The sequence below is a fragment of the Amblyomma mixtum genome, chromosome 8, assembly GCF_055824585.1.
Source record: "Amblyomma mixtum isolate Tamu chromosome 8, ASM5582458v1, whole genome shotgun sequence".
Classification (NCBI taxonomy): Eukaryota; Metazoa; Arthropoda; class Arachnida; order Ixodida; family Ixodidae; genus Amblyomma; species Amblyomma mixtum.
In genome coordinates this window covers 40,608,469-40,630,879 of record NC_143019.1, presented here as the reverse complement: position 1 = coordinate 40,630,879, position 22,411 = coordinate 40,608,469, and the positions used below count along the sequence as shown (strand labels likewise).

Genomic DNA, 22,411 nt, shown 5'->3' with positions numbered 1-22,411 from the left:
CACTATATTATTTCTATTTTTTTTTTCAAACCAGTGTAATAATATTACGCCTTTTGAAGTAGCACTACTTGCCGGCGCATATGAACCTGTCATGGCGGGAAACACAAATTCGAAGTGACGCACAGTTCTCTTCAATAAAGTGCGCAGCACGCCTAAATTGCGTCGACAGTAGGTAAGCTACCTTACCTACTGACCATACTTCTAGGAAAGTGACAGCAGAGAGGGAAGCCGTAACTCTCTAGCCCAGATCCCATACGTATGCAGTCCCATATGCATGCATGGCTACACACGCAGCATCTCGGCACAGTGACCTCTGTGAGGCGCTTCTCTTACAAGCGTGTCCGCTGCGGTCACCATGTGGTGCGATAAAAATCTCTTACGTTAATGACAGCTGCGCTGGCCTGCGCCACATTGCTGGCCCGCCATAGCTGTCAGCAGTACACCGCGGATGTATCGCTTTCAGAAGCCGCTCGCCATGTTTCAATTCAAAACAAGCATTTTAACGACTTTCGCAAAGTGAAACACTAATCGTCAATTTACCGCAAAGGGCCGCGAGGCAGAAATTGTAACATATATCAGTGATACACACTTGTAATTTTCAAATAGGCACTCGAGGAAGATTATGTTTTGAAAGTGCACATGACGCTAGAAACCTGGAACAAAGTGACATTCTTAAGGGTGATAACTTGTACACGCCAAAACGTCGAAAACCTTGTTGCTATTCAGATCATGCTTTGAGAAATATTATTTACTCAGTTCTCCTGCGAACAAAGTGGATCTACCGCCAACCCACGATTTGGAGTGATCTTTGGAGCAATGAAAAAAAAATTGGCTAAGGTTAAGCCTGGGTATCTCGAAGCGAAAAAAAAATTGGCAGAGGTTTGGCTTGGTTAAGCCCGGTAGGTTGCGAAAGCAAACGAGGCCTTGGTCGAAACACCTTATATTGTCAGTGTACAAAGAAGAAGACAGTGCTGGGCTCGTGCACGGAGCGCGAAGAGAACGAAGTGTGATCTGTGCGCCGTTGGCCGGCAGTAGTTCGATTGAGCTGCTGTCAGCATCCCTCCGTGACTAGCCCTTGTGTGCGTACATTTACGTAACATCTCTTGGTGGAGGTCGCGGGTTCGAGCCGCCATGCCGCTGGCCCGACGAGCCGATCCGTCGACATAGCTGCACATCCACACGTTATCTTCTCTGAGAGAGAGGAAGGGAAGGAGGGAGAGAGAGCAGCAGCGGCGTGGGGCTGCGGCGACGAGCCGAGCTGGTCTCCAGTTTTCTCTCCGCTTGGTGTGACGTCACCACAGCGAGCGCCTCCTCGCGGCTGCGGCGCGCAGCAGGTGCGCGGCGCGCCGTGGTTACCCTGGGACCGCGCCGGTCTCCAGTTTTTCCTCCGCTCGGTGTGACGTCACTACGGGGCTCGTCTAAAGGTCAAACGTAGTTACCGCCCGGACCACGCTGACGGCTCAAAACCTAGAGTAGTATAGCTTTCGCAATAAAACTGCGGTGATCCGGGATAAACACGCGCTTGCGGCGAACGTCAAACGAAGACGCATAGCGCGCGGCAGCGTGCGCCTGTTCTATGGGCAAGCACGCCTTATATACCCCACCTTTCAAATGCGCACGGCTGCGGCGAAAGGTCAAACGGTGGCAAGGAGGAGAAGCGACGGCGCACATGCGCAGTAGCCTGCGCCGTGCGTGACGTCACTCGTGCTCCGACATACGCCGGCTCACGCGAAGTGCGGTGTTGACTAGCGTAGTGAAGCTTTTCCCTTCAAAAACCAACTTCGGACCTCTTTGTAGCATCTATGCTCTACTTCAAGCAAGGCTTATCCATCAAGATTTCGAAACAGAATAGTATGAAAAAACTAAATCCTCGCTAACACCTAAGAACCTAAAGTGAATCCCGTGTCTGGAGTAGCTTAGAAATATAATTGTCCGCGACATAAGCGCCAGCGACACAGGGCGATTGACACTGAAAATCTCAACTCGTGAGGTATTCGATATTTCTAAATATCCTTCGGATATTTAAAAATTGGTTTTTGGGGAAAGGAAGGGGCGCAGTAATTGTCCCGCAAAGCAATGGACACCCGCTGCAAGGGAAGGGAAGAAGATGGGAGTGAAAGAAAGAGTTAGTTCTAGTTTATGGGGGTTTAACGTCCCAAAGCGACACAGGCTATGAGGGACGCCGTAGTGAAGGGCTCCCGAAATTTCGACAACCTGGGGTTCTAACGTGCACTGACATCGCACAGTACACGGGCCTCTAGAATTTCGCCTTCATCGAAATTCGGCCGCCGCGACCGGGATCGAACCCGAGTCTTTCGGGTCAGCAGCCGAGCGCCATAACCACTGAGCCACCGCGGCGGGTGAGGTTTGGTTTATGGGGTTTAACGTCCCAAAGCGACTCTGGCTATAAGGGACGCCGTAGTGGAGGGCTCCGGATAATTTCGACCTCCAGGGGTTCTTTAGCATGCACTGACATCGCACAGTACACAGGCTTTTATTATTTCACTTCCATCGAAACGCAACCGCCGCGGCCGGAGTCGAACCCGCTTCTTTCAGGTAAGCAGCCGAGCAGCATAACTACTGAGCCACCGCAGACAAAGCGTACCCTACCATGCACATACTTAACAAGATACACCCATTTAATTTCAAACAAACATGTCCATGGAGCGGCGGTAAACCCACCCTAGCACATATAACATGTACGTATACGACAAATAAGCAATACTCCCAGACCCCACACCCAAACCGACATGGGAGGAGAGTGTGTCCAGCGATGGTCACCCTGCCGCTCAAGCCGACCTATAGCGGATATTGCAGAGCGGCTGGCAATCTCCAGTAGAGCACGGGAAAGAGTGCCCACCCATCGAGGATTTATGTATCACTGATAATATACATATCACTCTCTCTTCATGGGGTGGGGTAGGAGGCTGATAGTCATCATCAACCTGACTAGGCCCACAGCAAGGCAAATGGCTCTCCCGTATCTCTCCAATTAACCCTGCTCTGTGCCAGCTGGGGCCACCCTATTCCCGCAAACTTCTTAATCTCACCCGCCCATCTAACTTCCTGCCCCCCTGCTAGGCTTGCCTTCTCTTGAAATCCATTCCGTTATCTTAAGGACCATCGGTTACCTTGCCTTCAAATTACATGCACTGGCCACGCCCATTTCTTCCTCTTGACTTAGACTAGGATGTCATTAATCGACGTTTGTTCCCTGACTCACTCCACTCTGTCCTCTTCTTGTCTCAACGTTACACCTATCATTTTCCTTTCTACAGCTCGCTACGTAACCCTGTTGTTGTTGGTGGCCTTTGAAAAGCCCTCAATTTCAATTTCAGTTGTACCCTCTTCGTTATCCTCCACGTACGTTTCTGCCCCAGTCGAGTGCTCAATAGGTAAGGCAAAGCGGAAGTCCCACACCTGCTTTCTTAGGAATAAAAGAGGCCATTTCTTTACTTTTTCACAAACGACCCACAAATGGCAGCTGGCACCAAGAGCCTGCTTATGACATCAGATTTTTTTTTTACTTCATTTATTTCGTCATATATGCCATTACCCACTTCCAAACGTTCCGCATCTGGGCTAGACATGCCTTCATGTGCACGTGCGCTGGAGATACGTTCACGCAGTGCAACAACTGCCATCTGGCATATTTCACGGCGTTCTGGCAAAGCGTTATCAGCTTGGTTGCCGACTGGTAAGAAGATGCCAGAAAAACGACAGGTGAGTACCTGTGTGCTGGAGGCTCGCTACGAACTCACATTTTTCGAGCTTATAATACGAGGTGATCTTTGATGAACCAGCGCAAAAAGACAGCGGTCAAGTAGAAGAAGGACGACGCGGATGGAACAGTTAACATGCAATTTTTAACGGGAAAATGTATCTATACAGTTTCTAGTCCAGTCGCGTGACGTAGAAAGCTAGGCAAGGACTATTTTGATTCGAAAACGCGTCACGAGATACCGAAAAAGACAAAAAATAGCCTTACAAATAGGAAAAGTATGGCTAGCGGTTTAGCATTGCCAAGCACGAAATACTGTGCGAAATCTCGTTTTTTTTTTGCAGGTGGACACCCCAGCCACGTACCTGAAAGCGCGATTGAGGTATCCACTGGCCCAGTGAGCCAGTTACGCTTACTACTCAGCTTCACACAGACAGACGTCACTGAATCACGGAGAGTGTGGCTAAAAGAGGTATCCCACTAAATTTTTTTTTTGCGCCAATAAAAGAAAGAGAGGCACTATAGACAGCAAAGTGTGTAAAGTTGGCCGGTTGTTGGCCGTTCTTCTTAGCAACATTTCGTTTCTTTTTGCCTTGATGCACCACAGAAAACAGCTCTGCAGATTTTGATGGCTAGCATTGGTGCAAAAATTTTTTTCCTACGTCTTTTATGGCATCTTCTGACACGTCTTCAAATCAAAATGGTTATTGCCTAGCTTTCTACGTCATAGCGTCTAGAATAAAAACTGTTTATGTTGTCCCCGTTTCTTTCGGAATGAAAAAACTAGTTCAGCGCTTCCGTACACGTCATCTTTCTTGTACTTGCCCGTTATATTTTTACGCAGGTTGATCAAAGATCATGGAAGATCAACTATATCCCAACAGAAAGCGTTACATGTCAAGCTTGGAAAAATGTATACAGCCGCCAATTAACTGCAAACTCAGCTTTAGATTAAATCCAAGATATCACTGCTGTTTCAGAAGCAATACCATAAGCTCAGCTATTTTTACTGACAACTGCGTTCACCAGTTCCACCTCCAAAATAACGGCCGGGTTCAGACTCCAAAGTAAATACAACTTAAAAGATGGTTTGGTTTATGGGGTTTAACGTCCCAAAGCAACTAAGGCTATGAGAGACGCCGTAGTGGAGGGCTCCGGAAATTTCGACCACCTGGGGTTCTTTAACGTGCACTGACATCGCACAGTACACGGGCCTCTAGAATTTCTCCTCCAAAGAAATTCAACCGCCGCGACCGGGATCGAACCCGCGTCTTTCGGGTCAGCAGCCGAGCACCATAACCGCTGAGCCACCGCGGCGGCACAACTTAAAAGAGGCCTCAAAACTATTTTGACAGTTACACACTAAATCATCCGTTCCGACCATTCGTCATTACAGCGCTCAGCCTACTAGCGAGGCACCACTCCGCCAGTTTTCGTACAACCATCTGACGTTAACCGAGTGAGCCTTTCTTGGTCACGTGACTTCACCAACGCGATTTAAAGAAAAAGCAAGACGAATGGTAACGTTCTTTGAACTCACGTTCTCTTACTTGATGCTTCGTTACGATTTCAAAAACGCCACCGAAAGTATGAGCCAAGCTCGTCCCTTTAGTCCAATGCAGCGCTTCCTCTGGACACCGGAATCTGCTCACAAAACCACGTGGCTCAGATCCGCAGTGCGCCCAGATCGTTTCACACCGCATTTCTGACCGCAGCCGTAACTGTATTACAACGACAGGGTCAACAAAGCCGACTGGTCTGTTAGCTAGTCCGTGAATAATTACAGAATACAGCATGGCTGAAGTCACTCATGGCAACGGAGCAGGAGAAACAGGAACGAGAAAAAGGAGTGTATTCAAGTGGATGCGCCGGATAATGTGAAATGAGGCTAGTGGTGAGCGATGTCGAACGGGATGGAAATTAAGAGATTTCCTAATGTTACCACAATGAAGATTTACCCTGTATGTCGTGAGGTGATGTCTGTATTGTCCTGCAGCGCTCGGTTTGTGTTGCGTGTGTTTCTCGTGCTCTTGTCTTTTTTTTTCATATAAATCGGCGAAGCACATATGTTGTTCTTTGGAGATAGCGTAGTATGTCACATCATGGCTGTAAGCCCACCTCTGCACTAACACGGCGTATATCTGCGAATAACAGTGCAGTCATAATCAGTCGGGTTCTCGCTCGCCGGGAAGCCTGACACCCTACGTCACGTAATGAAACGGTGTTCTATAGGTGCTGTAGTCTCAACCGTCAAGGTGTGAGAGTTTAGGAACCTATGAGCGGCGTTCAGTACAGATTTACCCTGACCCACTTCCTTTGGACTGAGAGCAACGAAACTTGGCACATTAAAAAATTGGAAGTTGGCATTCGAGGAAAGGAAATGGCGCAGTGTCTGTTTCACATATCTTGGTGGACACCAGAACCGCGCCGTAAGGGCAGGGAGGACGGTGGGAGTGAAAGAAGGAAGAGAGAAAGAGGTGCCTTAGTGGAGGGCTCCGGAATAATTTCGATCACCTGTGCATCTTTAACATGCACTGACATTGCACATCAGTCTTTCTCAGCATAGGTTCCATCCAGGGATGCACACTTCTCCCATCTCTTTATGACACTGTGCTGTGTGACGTCAGTGCACGTTAAAGAACCGCAGGTGGTCAAATTTTCGGAGCCCTTCACTACGGCGTCCCTCATAGCCCGAGTTGCTTTGGGACGTTGAACCTCCATTAACCATAAACCAAAATCTTTGTGACACTGTAAACACCTCGTTTGTATAAGTCAACAGGCTGCTCCAAAAGCCACGTTGTGACTTCGTAAATCAGCCACGTGATTTGGGAAATGATTTCCCTCCAAAAATTGTTTGGTTTATGGGGGTTTAACGCCCCAAAGCGCACTAAGGCTATGAGGGACGCCGTAGTGAAGGGCTCCGGAATTTCCGCCACCTGGGATTATTTAACGTGCACTGACATCGCACAGTACACGGGCCTCTAGAATTCGGCCATCGAAATTCGACCGCCGCGGCCGGGGTCTAACCCGCGACTTTCGGGTCAGCAGCCGAGCGCAGTAACCACTGCGCCACCGCGGTGTCTTCCCTTCAAAAATGACTTCAGTGTTGGTGAGAGGTGCAAGTCCGGTGGTGCGAGATCGGGTGAATAAAGGGGATGCGGTAGAATTTCAAATACGCAGTAAGGTGCTTCCATCTGGGCAGCATGCGAGTTGTGAACTGCGGCACGGTCTGGCGGGCGGAACACCTTTGATAGGCAATGCCATGTCAATTGGTTTTGATTGTTGCTCGCAGCTTCGGCATAAGTGAAGCCACGGCCGGTCTCGACGCGCGCGCTCTCTCGCTCTGACCGAGCGAGCGCGTCGAGACCGGCCGTGGTGAAGCGTAGTATGCCCCAGTAGTCGTGGTACCCTTTGGTAGGAAATCCATGAAGTCTACTCCGTGCTGGCCCCAGAAGACTAACTGTGAGTATGACCTTGCCAGTGGAGGATTGGGCATGTGCCTTCTTTGGAGGCGGTCGCTCCAGATGCATCCATCGTATCGTCTGTACTTTAGTCACCGGATCACAGTGGCGGACCCTGCTTTCATCCAGAGTAATCAGTCTGTTGAAAGAGTCCTCCTGGTTTCCAAGGCACACCGTCCGAGGAGCCTGGGAACATTCTGCTCGTTCCTGCTTTTGGAAAGATGCGTGCAGCCGGCACTCTAAACACGAATACACCTACAAGGTCTGTTCTGAAAGTAGTAGGACTGGTTTTTTCCTGGGCGAACGGGCGGACGAGAGGTGGTCTGCGCGTGCAGGATCATTGAAGGGGGATATTGGGAATGCTGGAGAAAATCGGCAGTCGGCTCTCGGCCTTTGAAGAGAGGAGGTCGCTTGTACTGTGAACCCCTGTCGAAACGTCTCGTCACTCAGAATCGTCAAGCGTTTACTGGATCAGCGATACGCGATCAAATTTTGAGTAAATCTTGGTAAAACGGGCAAAGAGACTCACAACATGATTAAGGAGGTCTACGGTGACGCTTCCATGGGTAGATCAAATGTTTTTTGAGTGGCACAAGCTTTTCCGAGAAGGTAAGGAAAGAGTGGAGGAAGACGACCGCCCCAGACGCACTTCGACCTGCAGGACCAACGAAAATGTGTAGCGAGTGAAACCTTTACTTAACAGTGATCGTAGAATGAGTATCAGAATGATTGCTGATGACTTGAGCATTCCTAAAACCCAAGTTTTTGAGATCGTGACAGAAAAATTATCCATGAGGAAAGCGTGCGCGAAGTTGGCGCCAGGAGTGTTGTCAGAGGAGGAAAAGGCCAACCGGTAGGATCTTCTTCATCATGTGAATGAGGACCCCGATTTTTTTGCCCAGCACAAGGCGGCAACGCTGCCTCAGCCCCCCTACAGCCTCGACTTGGCCCCGCCAGACTTTTTTCTATTCCCGAGAATAAAATCGACGCTCGAGGGGAAACATCACGGATCGGTAGAGGTGGTTCAACAGGCCGTGACAAGGGAGCTAAATAGCATTCCGGTCCAGGCGTTCCTGGAGGCGTAAGAAAACTGTAAAACTCATTGGCGGCAGCGTGTAGGTGCGGAAGGGTGCTACCTTGAAAAATTGTAATCGTTTGTACCATTCTCTTGAATAAATTTTGTTTAAAAAAATGAGTCCTACTACTTTCAGAACAGACCATGTATATAGGAGTAAAAAAAAAGTAAGCTGTCCTCTAGGACTTTACTCCCTTTTAACTCCTTTCTGCTTAGAGTGGGGGAACCCAGCGATCTGATACTTCACGCAAATGAAGATGGTCTTGAATGATGCTTAGCACTGACCGCAGACTAATCTCCACGTTTTTGGCTACATCTCGAATAGTTATGCGGCGATTTTCCAAAATGGCGGCGTATACTTGCCAGATGGTGTGTTCATCGATAGCAGAGTGTGGTCGGCCTGTAATTGGAGCAGTTTCCACGGGAGTCCGTTCGCATTTGAAATAACGACGCCAGTTCTTCACTGCATCATATGATAGGGAATCCTCCCTATGAACTTCTTTCATCCCACTGAAAGTATGCCTTGGGGTGCGGCCTTTCAAGTAAAGGAACTTGACTGCTCTGTATCCAAGAGGGTAAATTATAATACATCGTCCCACTTAAGCACCTATAGAAAGGAAGACCTTTATTGCTCATATTTGCAAATGGCTTGTAACCTACAGATATATCATTACATTTGCGCAGTCTCAACCACCTGCGGTAAATAAGAGTGGGTCAGGGGAAATCTTTAATGAACACCCCTCATAAACTGCGTGGGATGACAGTGACTTAATGCCAATGGTTTCAACACAAAACACAATCCCCGAGAAAATTAATTGAAGTAGCGGCCTCCACGACTAAATAATCTAGCCCGGTCCGACTCAATTTATTCTATCACACGCCGAGAGCACGATAAAGACTTCTTCCAAACTTCAATGAATGGCCTGTTCTGCTTCAGCTGTAGTCTCTATATCCCCGCAAACCTCACAATTTCATGGGTATGCCCACCTGACTATGCATCCACTCCGTTTCAGGGGCCCTTGAACATCTCGTGACTATTGGTATACCGAGACGACTAATAAGTCTGCATCGAACTAGCACTTTCCAAGGTACGTCTTTGAGCGGCGTCGCACCAGAACTTAAGAGGTTCTTCTATGGTTCTATATAACGAATGTCCATGCGGCACCGGTGTAGCATACAAGTTTGTTTTTAACAATTAAAACTCATCGAGCCCCCGTGCGCAAGATTAGGGCAAAAGTCGACGTTCTCCAGGAGGACGCGCTACCAATACGTTTCTTGGACACTCCACTAGCCTATCGATGTGTAAAAGAATAACACCGTGCCGCACAGCCTGTTGACGCATCGCAAGACCCACAAACCGTCGCGTCCCTATCAGTCCTTCCACTCCAGTTTACTTTCCTTATCTAACGCCGTAAGAAGCCACATCTACAAGCGCGCAGTGCCCACCGCATGGACCTCAAGAAATGAGGTTCTGCGCTCTTTCTCACGCTGTCGGGTCGCACGAAACGACGCTTGTGCCTAGCACGTGCTACCAGAAGACAAAAGCAAGAGACGTGTCCCTCTCATACTCACAAGTGTCAGCAGCGATAGTATGCGTCAAGTAGTCCGTTATCCGGCGCAAGGAAGGGCGCGGGCCGATAAGACACCCTAAGGTGGCACCGATAAGCCCGGCGGTAAAGACCCTTTCTACTAGTCACGGGGGGGTATGGCGGTGGCGACGGCAGCAGCGGTAGCAACCTGCGACGCGCTACTGAGTCTGCTCATCGCCACTCCGCTGGTCGTGGCCCACTGGCGCACCGTGTGGTTCCTCCTGGACTGGTTCGTATTACCCCAGAGACCCTACGTCAGCGGCTGGCTCTGCCTCTCCCTGGGCCACGCAGCCGTTCTGGCCGCCCACTTAGCCCAATACGCGCTCGCTTCTCTCGGGGACGATGACGACGACTACAAGAGGCTCCGGCCCAGACGACCATGGCGGCGGTTCGCAGCCCGCATGTACACCCCGCTGCTGTCCGTTGCGACGATCGCCCAGTGGCGAGGCGTCTGGCTCCTGCACGACCTGTACCTCGCGGCAGCCGGTCCGGTGCCGTCGGCCCTCATCTCCATGGTCGCGGGTTGCGTGGGGCTGGCCCTGGCCGGAGCCCTGAAGATGGTGCCGGCTTCGACGCCGTTCGCCTTCGGCACGGACGAGCCGAGGGCCTACTTCGACGCGCCGACGCGGCTGGGATACCGGCCGGACGACAAGGGGGGATGGTTGCCGTTCGCGGCCGACTGCGCGCTTACAGTGGTCGTGCTGCAGACGCTGTTGATCAGCGCCTGGCGGGGACTGTGGGCCCTTCTGGATGCGACCAATAGGTCGGCGAAGGCATCGCTTGCGTCTGGTTCGACGGCTGCAGTACTGCTGCTGGCTGCCCAGGTGCCAGCCGGAATCGTGTGGCGACGCCTGGGCGGCGACTACGGAGGTGCATCCAAGAATGGTAATGGAACAATGCACAGTTGGGCGGGATATGTGCAGCGGCACTTGAACAGCGCAAAAGAATTTTTTTTTTCTTTGCAGGAAGCAGGCAGCTTGTAAAGCAATTTTCTCCTCCTCCTGCATCTACATGTTACCTGATAAAAATGTCAACCTTTTTAAGGTGCGCTCGAGCTTTCCATGTGCTTTGATCTGTATAACAACATTTTTTCATATCAATGCTTGTGTTAAGTTCTTTTGAGCTGTTAAAAGGAGACTGCAACCAGAATTATCACTTCTGACCATCATCCTTGACAGAGATAGACAACATAGAGATATAGACCCTGCCCATTTCAGTTTTTTTCTTGCGTGAGACCATTACTTTCACCCAAGCGCGTTTTTACATCATTAATTGCAGTGTTTGGTCTTTGTCCGTTGTCCTGAAGAGGCACTATGTTTCCATGATCCTGCATGAAAGTAGGTAGTCCATTTTCAAGAATCCCCATCCAAACGTATTTATTTACATATCCTCAATTCTCATTCAACAATGAAAATGAATGCCCATACTAACATGGCCAGGAAAACGCAAAAAAAAAACTCAAATAGACTGCAATATGTGCACATCCATTCATTGCCAAGGAAGTCATTGATTGCACAAAAATGCTGACTGCAACTGTCCACCTTTTATCACAAAAGCTCACAATATGTACAGTCCAAACACATGGAAACAAAAAAAAAGCCATGATCAGGTGCACTACTTGGTTAAAGCAGAAAAAGAATGAAAGCACAAACAAAAGTGAAACGACCCAAGATGGGTGCTTAATTCAAAAACAAACAACACACGTGTTTCATGAAAACTTTTAAAGGTGACAGAAATCTAAAGACAGAAGGCACTACAAACACTGCATCTTTGGTGATGATTTTTCTTTACCAAGCCCCAAGACCAACTAAGGAAACTAAGTTACCGTACACTATTTAGAACTTATCCTACAAAGGACACCCATCTTGTACTCGCACAAGATCTGTCTTACCCAGTTTCTATCCTTCAAAGGACACCCATCTTGTACTCGCACAAGATATGTCTTACCCAGTTTCTATCCTTCAAAGGACACCCATCTTGTACTCGCACAAGATCTGTCTTACCCAGTTTCTATCCTTCAAAGGACACCCATCTTGTACTCGCACAAGATCTGTCTTACCCAGTTTCTATCCTTCAAAGGACACCCATCTTGTACTCGCACAAGATCTGCCTTACCCAGTTTCAATCCCTTCAGTTTATGTACACCCCAAAAACAGCAGGTACTAAAAATTCTCCCATTACCATTTACCCAGCAGCAGCAAGAGGTTCATCGTCCTGGGTGCAACGTGTGTTCGAAGAGTTCTGGCACCTGGCTGCGACCTACGCCTGCGTGTCCGTTTGGCGAGGCATCTGGATGCTCATCGACGAGTGGCTTCAGGAGGATGTGTTAGCATTCGCACTGCTTGCTGTCGGATCGTTCCTTTTACTGCAGACTGTGTATGCTGCCAACAATGTTCTCACACGGGGCGTCTCCCTAGATGGACAGGGTGTCGCATTTGACATCGCCTTCCTATCGGAGCTCCTCACAGTTCAGTCTTCCGGTCTATCTTGACCAGTTCCACCTCGAAGGTCAGCGTGGCATCACCTGTGCAAGGGAGAGGCAAAACTTCGTATTGTTTTGTGTTACTCGAAACCTGGCACTTTGTACCAGGAGGTCACAGAAGCGGATGTGACCAAAGCAATGCAGAGATTAAGAGTCCAACTACAAAATGTGGATTACATGTACTGACATAAAAACCACGAAGACTGCGCAACAGGTGTAGTCTACTCTGCTAAACCACAACCAAGAAGCTGACCTGACTGCCCAGGAAAGGGACATGTGTGGATGAAGGGTACTGCTTCATGATGTGGTGTGTTTTTAAGTGCTTTGTGTTTGGTGGCTGTACGAATTTTTTTCATCCATAAGTGGACACTCAAGAGACATGCAATGCAATAGACCACAGTGAAACCTAAACTGCATGTTCTTATGAATTAATATTTACAGAGCATGCGACTTTATTATGGGTCATTGTGCGAGTTATCTGTGCTGCCTGGGCTCTGGCCATATCAGCCCATTAGTGCTTATGCAACACCGGGAATGGCTGTCTAGGTCGCTATCACTATACCACCTCCGGGAATAAAAAAAAAGAAAAGAAAAACCGTCCACCCTATCAGCACTCAACTAATACATAAGGAGGTAACCCGTGACCTCAGACAGGATGCAAAGTGACCTCAGACAGGATGCAAAAGGACCTCACACAGGATGCAAAAGGACTTTAGACAGGATGCAAACAGACCTTAGACAGGATGCAAAGTGAATTACATTGGACTGTGCTGCCTCATTTAGTTGACGAGGTGCAGGTGTCTGGAACATGCTTTCAGCATTCAACAGGATAGATAAGCGGGCGAGTTGGTGATACATTATGCAAAAAAACAGCGCGAACAAACGGGGACGAGACGAAGAATACACAGGAACAAGCGCTGTTTTTTTCTACTCTCAACTAAAGTTTATTCACAGGAAACACGCTTATAAAAGGAAACAGAAAAAAAAAACACCAAAATCAGAACGCATGTGTTACTATGTGATGTCCAGATATGCAACCTCACAGTCACGCAGGAGCAGGGATGGTTTGCTGACACACAATCTTGCTTTCTTTGCCATGTTGTACGCCTCGATAATTTCCCTGGTCAACTGGTCAGCGCTTGTTCCTGTGTATTCTTCGTCTCGTCCCCATTTGTTCGCGCTGTTTTTTTGCATAATGTTTCAGCATTCCTTTTAGGATTCCAGTGCCAAAATATATGCAGGCTACTTTCACCAAGTCTCACATGTTCACTCATTTCCTATGAAGTCCAGCGCCGTTGATGGCATGTTTTAAATACCAACAACATTAATCACAAGTAAAACAACTTTCAGACCTCGACTCTTGAACAGATGTTCTGAATACAGGTGTTCTCGGGAAATGAATAGAATAATTCTAGAATTTTGACCGCTACGCTAGTTAATTGAGGCGAGCTTCCACTGAAGCCATCTTCTGGGACCTTCACAAAGAGAACAAGGCTCTGCAGGATTCAGCAAGCACACATAAGCCTGAACATGTTCAATCAATAGATAACATTTGGCATGCAACTAAAAAATGCTCCCTGATGCATGCTAGCAAAATTTTTCATTAGCTCATCATTTTAATGCAACTGCACTGCAAGAAGGAACTGAACAGATTCAGTGTTTGTTGCCAATTGTTGTCGTGTCTGTAGCATAGGCAATATAAATGGCAATGCACAACCTGCAGAAGGGTTGAAATGCGGGCCAGTTGGTACATTGTAAACGAAGTCGTTCACATTGTCGTTCACATTGTGGTACATTGTAAACGAAGTCCAGTCGTGGTGTGTACACTCTTCTTGTCCATCGTCTTGTGTGACTGGTTTTTTTCGTTCACAACCTGCAGCTTCTCTAGAAAAAGCCAGCAGTATAGGGTCTGCACATGTGGGAATATTTAGCTTGTTCCCAAATGGCCCATAGTAATCTAGCATTCAAACAATTTATGATGCAGGTTTTACGTAATTTAGACAAACTATGTACAAACCAGATGTGTGATACCTCCAGGTTCCAGCTTCCCATGGTGGGTCAGGCTGAAGGCACTGTTAAATTGACTTCTAACACCCTCTAGTCTTTATTTCAGATCACACATGGGACGGACAAGCTCACATTTTAGTCAGAACTAGTGCTGAGTGTGTAACTTCAACTTGAAATGATGCTATAACTCATAAACAGCTCAATAGTTTCTATTTAAATTAATCTAGCTTTGAAGGCTGGTACGGCTGCCAATATAAAGTAGCCACACGGCATTTTTGACGCAGTGAAAGTTTTGTTGCACTGCTCCAATCAATGAATGTGTGATGAAGCGATTAGCAAAGTTAAGGAGAAGTGCTGTTCATTCGATGAACTCATAAAAAACGATAAAATAAAAATGAAAAAGAGAACTATGTTTACAAAATAAAGGTGTGTGATGGAAGTTGGAACACTTTCTGCAGTTGCCTACATGATATGCAAACTTTTTAAGACTTCAGAAGATTTTTCCTGGTTTTGTAAGACCTTAACATAGTAAATTTTAGCGCACCATTTTCCCAAACAGCCAGCTCCATGACCACAATTAGTCCAGGCATGTCGACTTCATTTCTCATGATAGCATTGCATACAAGAGGCGATTAAAGTGTTGCAAACTTGTCTTACTTGGGGCAAAGTCATGTACTAGTAGTCACACGCTAAAGGCCAGTACACAATACATGCAGCCAAAATGCGAAAGAAATGTCAGCAGATGCACTTTGTCTTGATAAGAATAGCGAAAATTCCCGCTTTCACATGGCATAATCACTGACAAAAGCCCACTGACAAAAAATACCTCCTCTTCCCCTCTCCATACACAAGAAAGCCAGAGGGCTCTGATACTAACGAGCCCTTCTGGTAAGGTTTTTAAACTTTTCTATTAAATAAGTTTTTCTCTCTCTCTCTCTCCTCACAGTCAACTTTAATGCTGTAATCACTTCTCTCGCTCCCGTGCTTCCTTGTCACCAGATCTCATCACTCATCATACAAGCCAGCTGAAAAACTTTCCACTGGCATCATGCTTCTAGACTCAGGATGCCGAATGGTCCAAAATTTGGGATGTGACAGTCTGCAAACTGTCAACATCCCAGTGGATTGGTGGGTGTTGCCGATAACTAGTTCCACAGCTCACATACAGTGTGCCACTGTCTTCTAGTCTTTAGAAACCAATTCCTACAGATGCCCCGACTTTAAATGGCAGTTTTATCACTGGTACAAATGAACAGCTCCGTTTCTTACAACTCCCCGAGACTTCGGGAGGTCAGCAGCGATCACACCCACCTGGAATAGTGGGCGGCGCACCTCTGGAACCATACGCCAAGTCGGGAGGTATCACCAGCTTTCGTTTCTCGCCCACACACATCCTGGAAAGAAGTGCGTCGGTTGGCTCCTATCCTTTATGCCAAAGGTCACCGAACCCTGCCACAGTAAAGTGCTTTGAGGCCCACAGTGCTGAAGGGACTTTAATGATGATGATAATGATGCCAAATTTCGATGGCGCAAGAGCAGCTTTGGCAAAAAGAAGCGCCATGGCAAAAGGTATTTTTTGGTATTCAAGGTGGAGTCAAACACTCACTTCAAAGCATTTCACCCCAGAGGTGCCGAGCGCCAGGGCAAGGGAAAGCTTTTGCTCACTGAACTACCAGTGGGTACTCGGCGGCACTGGGGATCGAACCCTGTACCACCCGATTGCGAGGCAGACGCTCAAACCACTAAACCACTCATATAGTTGAAGGAGCTTAAGCTCCAGATCATCAAAAAATCAGTGCATAATTAAAAGCAATAACCCTCATATTCCACAACAAGAGTGCTTTCAGAGCAAACCCATGAAACGAGCAAGGGACATAGTTTAGTTCAAGCGGTTTCTACACTAAAAGACAATTAACTCGAGCAAAACTTGGGTTAGGAAAAGCCAATGATGACGAGAACCAATTTGCTGCACTGTCCAGCTCAGGAGTGCTAGTTTCGTCCCCTATTTCCTATCGCTCCTGTAGCCGCTAATTCATTCGTCTAATTATTTCTGCCGCATTCGGCGCTGGAGAGCGTCTGCAACAATGTCGCATCGCTCCCTTTGAAGAATTGGAGCGACCTGGTCGAAACTGAGGTCAATGACCGCATTTGTTTCTACGACCCGACAGTGCATTATGCTGACGTGTCGCACGCGTTGTCGGTACCTCACCTACATACAAAAAACTGAATTCACATAGCTGAAGTGCTGGGTGCGGCTGCTGCAGAATTACACTCCCCTGAGTGAAGCTAGTTTTTTCGTCTGCTCACCTGGATAACATGGTGAGCACATCCTACATACGAGGCCATGTGTGCAATTTACGCTATTCGTGTTTTAAAGACAACATAGGTGATCCTAATTGTGCTCCTGGTGAGCTCGAACCTCGACTGGTATCCAAAGTGGTCTGCAGTGCGAACGTAAATGTGCTGCTGAAAAGTGCGGACAAAAAGTGAGTGAAAAAAATCTAGCGTCAAGCCCCAGAATGCATTGCTGCATTAAAAACTTGAGCACAGTGAAACAACTACTGGGAGACCAACACTCACGCCAGCAGTCCTTGATCCCATCCGCGGATGACCTGTCCCGAGCCGAGGGTGAAGGTGAGGGGCTCTCCGCGATTGTAGCTGCTGTCGAACTCGGTGCCGTCCTCGAGGGTGCCGCGGTAGTGCATATGCAGCACGTCTCCCTTGCGAGACCTGGCGTCGCAGTTCTCGACGCGCTTCTTGACGCCAATCTGCAGTCGCTTGCCACCGGTACTGGGCTCCGACGTCGCCACTGCGCTGCTCACCGCTGCTACGGCAAGCCACGCAATTAGGCACCAGCGAGACATCCCCGCGTAGAATAGAGCTTCTTCGTTCACGCGGTCAACAAGCTTCGCATGAGGCAGACAGTCAAACGCAGCGTATCGTACGTGGGCGTCTTCTTAGTGCTGTGTGCAGTACCGTAGGAAGAACTGCAGCGTAACGGCTAAATACAAGAAACGGCTCTTAAACTGGCCACGTTTAAACAGCTAAAAGGTGAAAGTTTCACACGTATACAGACCCACCGCGTACTCAACTAGCATTGCCGGCGTCCCGCCTTCCGAAATTCGCTCCTGTAAGCCCAAGGCGTGCACGCTGTTAGTAAAGAAGAAAGTGGTAGCGGGGCGCCACTAGTAAAATAATGTTTCTCAAGATTATGTGCCAATTGCGCAAACAAAACTTGCATGGATACAAAAATATTTAATTTAGTGCAGTGCCTGTTTGTTTTACGTTATTATAATTAAATGCGCACTATCAAAGAAAGCTCAGAAAGAGTAAGGCCGTAAGCGCCACAAGCGCCGTTAGTTTAAAACTTGGAGGAAGGAAAATTTCCTTCATGGTTTAAAACGTTAGTTCGTTGCGGGAAATTTCGAACGCGGTAAGTGGATCGCCGTGCCAGCCGTATTCCTTCAGGTGCTGACTCTGGTGACTCATACACTTCTCGCACCACCGTTCAGCCAACGCATTAGCTATGCATGTCTTTATGGAAGCCAAGTAAAAAGCGGGCTAACTGTGCCACGTTAGGGTGCGAGGCTTTATTTGATCAAATATGCGCCATATATCCGAAGTTGCAGCAGTTATGCAGTTATGAAGCACTCAAATAATGCACAGGAAAGGGTCGTAACGAGTCTGCATAACTTCAACTGCCCTCACTAGCAGAGAGATCTGGTTTCTGGTTTCTGGTTTCTGGGGTTTAACGTCCCAAAGCGACTAAGGCTATGAGAGACGCCGTAGTGGAGGGCTCCGGAAATTTGGACCACCTGGGGTTCTTTAACGTGCACTGACATCGCACAGTACACGGGCCTCTAGAATTTCTCCTCCAAAGAAATTCTAGCCGCCGCGGCCAGGATCGAACCCGCGTCTTTCGGGACAGCAGCCGAGCACCGTAACCGCTGAGCCACCGCGGCGGCAGCAGAGAGATCACCTATCTGTGCGCCTAACTGTGCGCCTAATTCCCTCATTAATGCTTTCCAATAAAGTGCTTTCATACCTTTACTTGGTACTCCTAAGCTTCTCTGAATGGAAGGCGAGCATATTGAGATCTCAGAGGATTTTACAACTTTAGATCTGTTCGCTAATGTATATTATAAATTTTTTACTTGGATCATCCATCAGAACGATGATGTGCGAGCTAGCTCAAAGCGCTTATTCCGAAACGATTTTGCACGACCAATCCGCTAGCGTACGACTGTCTTCGGACAAGGAAATATGTAATAGAAGGCACGAGCGTGATGCGACGGTGGTATTGCTGTAAACAGTGTAGTGCGAATTGAGGCAGGCAGGTAGCAAGGAATTTTTTTCGGAAGAAGCCCAAAGTAATTTGAGGTATTGTTCCGCTAGCGTACATGCCTCTTCAGACAAGGAAATACAACTTCTTCGCCACTCACTGGTTAATTGAACACAGTTTCTTCACTATCATCAGACGCTTAGATCAATTAGTCGGTTATGTAGGCTTATCAACTGCACGTAGGACATTGACACGAAATTGTTCATAGGCGTCACGAAAAATTACGTCGTGGCAACGCCAACGATTGAGCGGCAGTTCCATCGCGCCATTAACATGCAGAACGCGTGATGCCCTATCCTTTCGCTCAAGTCAGCGCAACAACCCAATGATAACATGTCAACCTACACGTAGATCTTAGAAGTTCCGCACCACTACATTTTCTTCATCATTCTTCCCCCGGACTGCGAACGACTGGAACGGCCTTCCCCGCGAACTTGCTGCTATCACCTGCCAATCTTTGTTCCTGGAAAGAATCGCGCGTATACTTGCCCCGTGAAAATCTTATACTGAAAATCTTATGGTGAATTCCAATGGCAGATCGGGATCAAGTTTTTCTGCTCGGTTTGGATCAGTCGTATTCCAATGGTAAAATGGGAGCGCGAGTTGTATGTTCCAATGGCAGATCGGGATCAGGCGTAAATCCCGGATCGCTCCGTGGAGCAGCGATTCTTGATCTGCCGAAATCGGCGGATTTGACCGGAACCTCGCGTGACGTTTTCTTTTCCGCCGTGTCTACTTCCTGTCGCGACCGGCAGCAGCCGCTTCGTTCCTGTCGTCGCTACGTGGTGAGCCGGGTGAGCCGGGACAGACGGGCACTTTCCAGTCAACAGTGGACGGCAATGATCTTGCTTAGGAGCCGTGCGGCACTAATTTTGCTTCATGGAAGTGACAGTTCCGACTCGGGCACTGAAAGCTCAGAGCCCAGCAGTGAAGATTCGTCTGAACCGGACAGCGAGTGTGAAGCTGCCGGCCTGTATATGCCTGCCGCCGGCGTCAGAAAAATGCGCTAATATTCTTTGTTCGCGTTCATAACAAGCCCTGGAGTAGAGGAATGTAAAAAATGAATCATTTTTGAGGATCGTTGGCCAATACCGAGTTGCTGGTAGAAGTGATAACTGCGATACAAGCATGGGCGTCCGGAGGGGGGGGCAAGGGGGGGCGGTTGCACCCCCCTGGAAAATCACTCACTCGAACCGTGAGTGATGGCCGCACGCCGGGGGCGGTGGTGCGCTCAGTCAAAAGGGTAAAAGCAGCCCCGCATGGTCACATCTGCGAAATGCCGCGTCCGGGCGTGCGTCGTTCCGCCGTTTTCAAACCACGCCATCGTTAGCTCTACTGAAGGGCGACCTGTTCCAGACATACAGCGGCACCGGCGAGCATGTGTTTCGAGCCGCCTTGAGATGGGTGTCTGTTTCTTTGATCTCTAGAGAGATAGCGACACGGAGGCAGACAGTGCACGGGGCATCTTGTTTTCGCCTATCGTTACGCCGGTCGCCGATGAATTCTTAAGGAGGGAAGGACAAATCAGCCGTGTCCACCCCCGCTTTGTCGGGCTGCTCAGGGGCAAGCGGGCGATGAGTTGGCGCCGCCGCCGCTCGCTGTCTCCTCCGATCCACGGGTAGCGCAGTTCGGTAGAAGCGCCGCTTTCAGAATCTCCGGCAAAGGGGATTAGCTGCTTTTGTTCACGGCGACGCACTCCCAAGGCGCCCCCACACCAGCGTTCTTTGCGTCTTTTGCGAAAACCAGCGCCTTTGGTCAACGCAGCCCGATGGCGCCTGCCTGGCTCGCCTGTCACCTCTGGCTGGGCCTCAAATCACAACAGCGCCCATGTACTGTGCGTGTCAGTGCATGGTAAAGAGACCCAGGTGGTCGACATTACCCGGAACTCTGTACTACTCCATCCCTCATAGCCTGAGTCGTTTTGGGGCTCTGAACCCCATAAAAACACAAAAACAAATTTTCCGACCGGAGTGGCGAGTGTCCCTTCCCCTCGGAAGTTGCGCGGCGTTCCTTTCACCCCCAAAGTGCGCATTCGGGGATACTGTGGCAAGTAAGCCCTCGCACGTGTGCGCGCCTCTGTGTTTGTGCTTGGGTGTTTTTAGTGGCCGGTTGTCAGCGAAGCTGAGAACAACCAAGACAGCGGACGAGAAAACGACGAGCGGCGAGCAGTGTACGTGTGTGGGGTTGCTCGACTGTGCGGATGCGCAAGCAAGATGGAGCGAGGTGTATGAAGCTGCGAGCGTGCATTTATCTTGTAAATAAGTTTTCGTTGTATATATAGTCATCTTTTGTTTTCAACGTACGCGTTCAACAGTTTTTCCAATCAATGTGTATGATGAGTGTGCACCGAGAGCGTGTAATGAAGCACAGAAGTGTATTTATCACACGTGTAATTACGCATTGATTGAAAACATCTTTATTTATTCAGTATTTTCAGAACATGTGGGTGGGCCGCCTAGTCCGGTAGTCCATTGGCTGCTGCTGCTGCGGTGGCCCTCCCCACCAGCCAGTGCTGACGGTCAGGATCATCGCTGAGCAGAATAGCCTCCCACTGCTCCTCCGAGGGGTTGGGAATGGGGTCAAGTAAGGGATTAAATTGGCATGCCCACACCATATGGTAGAGGTTAGCTACCTCTCCACAGTGTGGGCACTGCGGAGAGTATAGTGTAGGGTACCACAGGTGTAATTTAGCTGGTGTTGGGTATGTGTTGGTTTGTAGTCTCCTAAGGGTGTTCTCTTCTAACTTATTGAGGGATTTGTGTGGTGTTGGGTACTCCTTTCTGGCTGTTCTGTACGGCGCGAGATTGTCAGTATACACTGCTAAACCTATCAGGTCACGGCACCCTTCATGGTCATCAGGGGGAGACACCCGGTATAGAAGAGCTCGGGCATGCCTGTGAGCGGCTTCGTTTCCTCCTGGTAGTTCCAGGTGACCGGGAAACCAGATGATTGAGGCTTGGTTGGGTGGATGCTTAGTCAGCAATGACAACCCTGACTTATGAATTAATCCGGAATTGAAGTTGCGACAGGCGTTCTGGGAATCAGTGAGCACAACGGCGTTGGGGTTATATGCTACAGCTAATGCAATAGCTGCCTCCTCTGCGTGAGTGGGGTTAGATGTTTTCACCGAGGCGCAGTTCACCATCGACCCTGAAGGCGTTGAGACTACAATAGTCATGACTCCATTCTGTGGTCCTGCTGCGTCCACGTAAAGGGTGTTAGTCTGCTTGTCCCATTTCTTCTGCAGGGCTTCCCCTCTTGCCTTCCTCCTCTCGATGTTATATGCGGGATGCATATTCCGCGGAATGGGGTGCACGTTGATGCGTCTTCTTACATCGCGTGGGACCTCTTCCCTTTGATCAATTGTAAAGGGCTGATTAACATGGATCTTCTCGAGCAGTTCTCTGCCGGGTGTTGTGAGTGCGAGCCTATTGAGTTGTGAGAGCCATTGTGCTTCCCACATCTCTTTGAGGGTATTATGTATTCCTAGAGCCATGAGCTTGGCCGTTGGCGTGGAGTTCGGTAGCCCCAGTGCCGTCTTGTAGGCTTTCCTGATGAGTGTCTCCAACTTTTCAATTTCCGACCTGGAGAGGTTAAATGCCGTCCCGTACATTATCCGCGAGATCACGAAAGCTTGCACTAAGCGGATGGTGTCCCTTTCCTTCATGCCATGGTGTTTATTTCTGATACGATGTATCATCCGGAGAATTTGCTCGGTGGATGTTGTAAGCTTC

General features: G+C 48.7%; 2 protein-coding genes across 3 annotated transcripts; one reads left to right on the top strand and one right to left on the bottom strand.

Moving 5' to 3' along the window:
• The first annotated feature begins 9,512 nt into the window (after positions 1-9,512).
• fusl (transmembrane protein fuseless) lies at positions 9,513-12,529 on the top strand. Of its 2 annotated transcripts, none has more exons than XM_089557145.1 (2): positions 9,513-10,731; positions 12,042-12,529. In XM_089557145.1, exons 1-2 carry the CDS (start codon positions 9,963-9,965, stop codon positions 12,335-12,337), a joined length of 1,065 nt encoding a protein of 354 aa, XP_089413271.1. In that variant the 5' UTR covers positions 9,513-9,962; the 3' UTR covers positions 12,338-12,529. The 2 variants fall into 2 exon arrangements, with proteins under 2 accessions (XP_089413271.1, XP_089413270.1); XM_089557144.1 differs by having other exon boundaries at positions 9,515-10,731; positions 12,039-12,529.
• Positions 10,903-17,581, bottom strand: LOC149332208 (peptidyl-prolyl cis-trans isomerase FKBP2-like). Its single transcript, XM_089557146.1, has 3 exons — positions 16,916-17,581; positions 15,647-15,729; positions 10,903-12,370 (listed from the first exon to the last, which is right to left on the bottom strand). The coding sequence occupies exons 1-3, from the start codon at positions 17,197-17,199 to the stop codon at positions 12,309-12,311; spliced, it is 429 nt and encodes a 142-aa protein (XP_089413272.1). The 5' UTR covers positions 17,200-17,581; the 3' UTR covers positions 10,903-12,308.
• Positions 17,582-22,411: the final 4,830 nt, after the last annotated feature.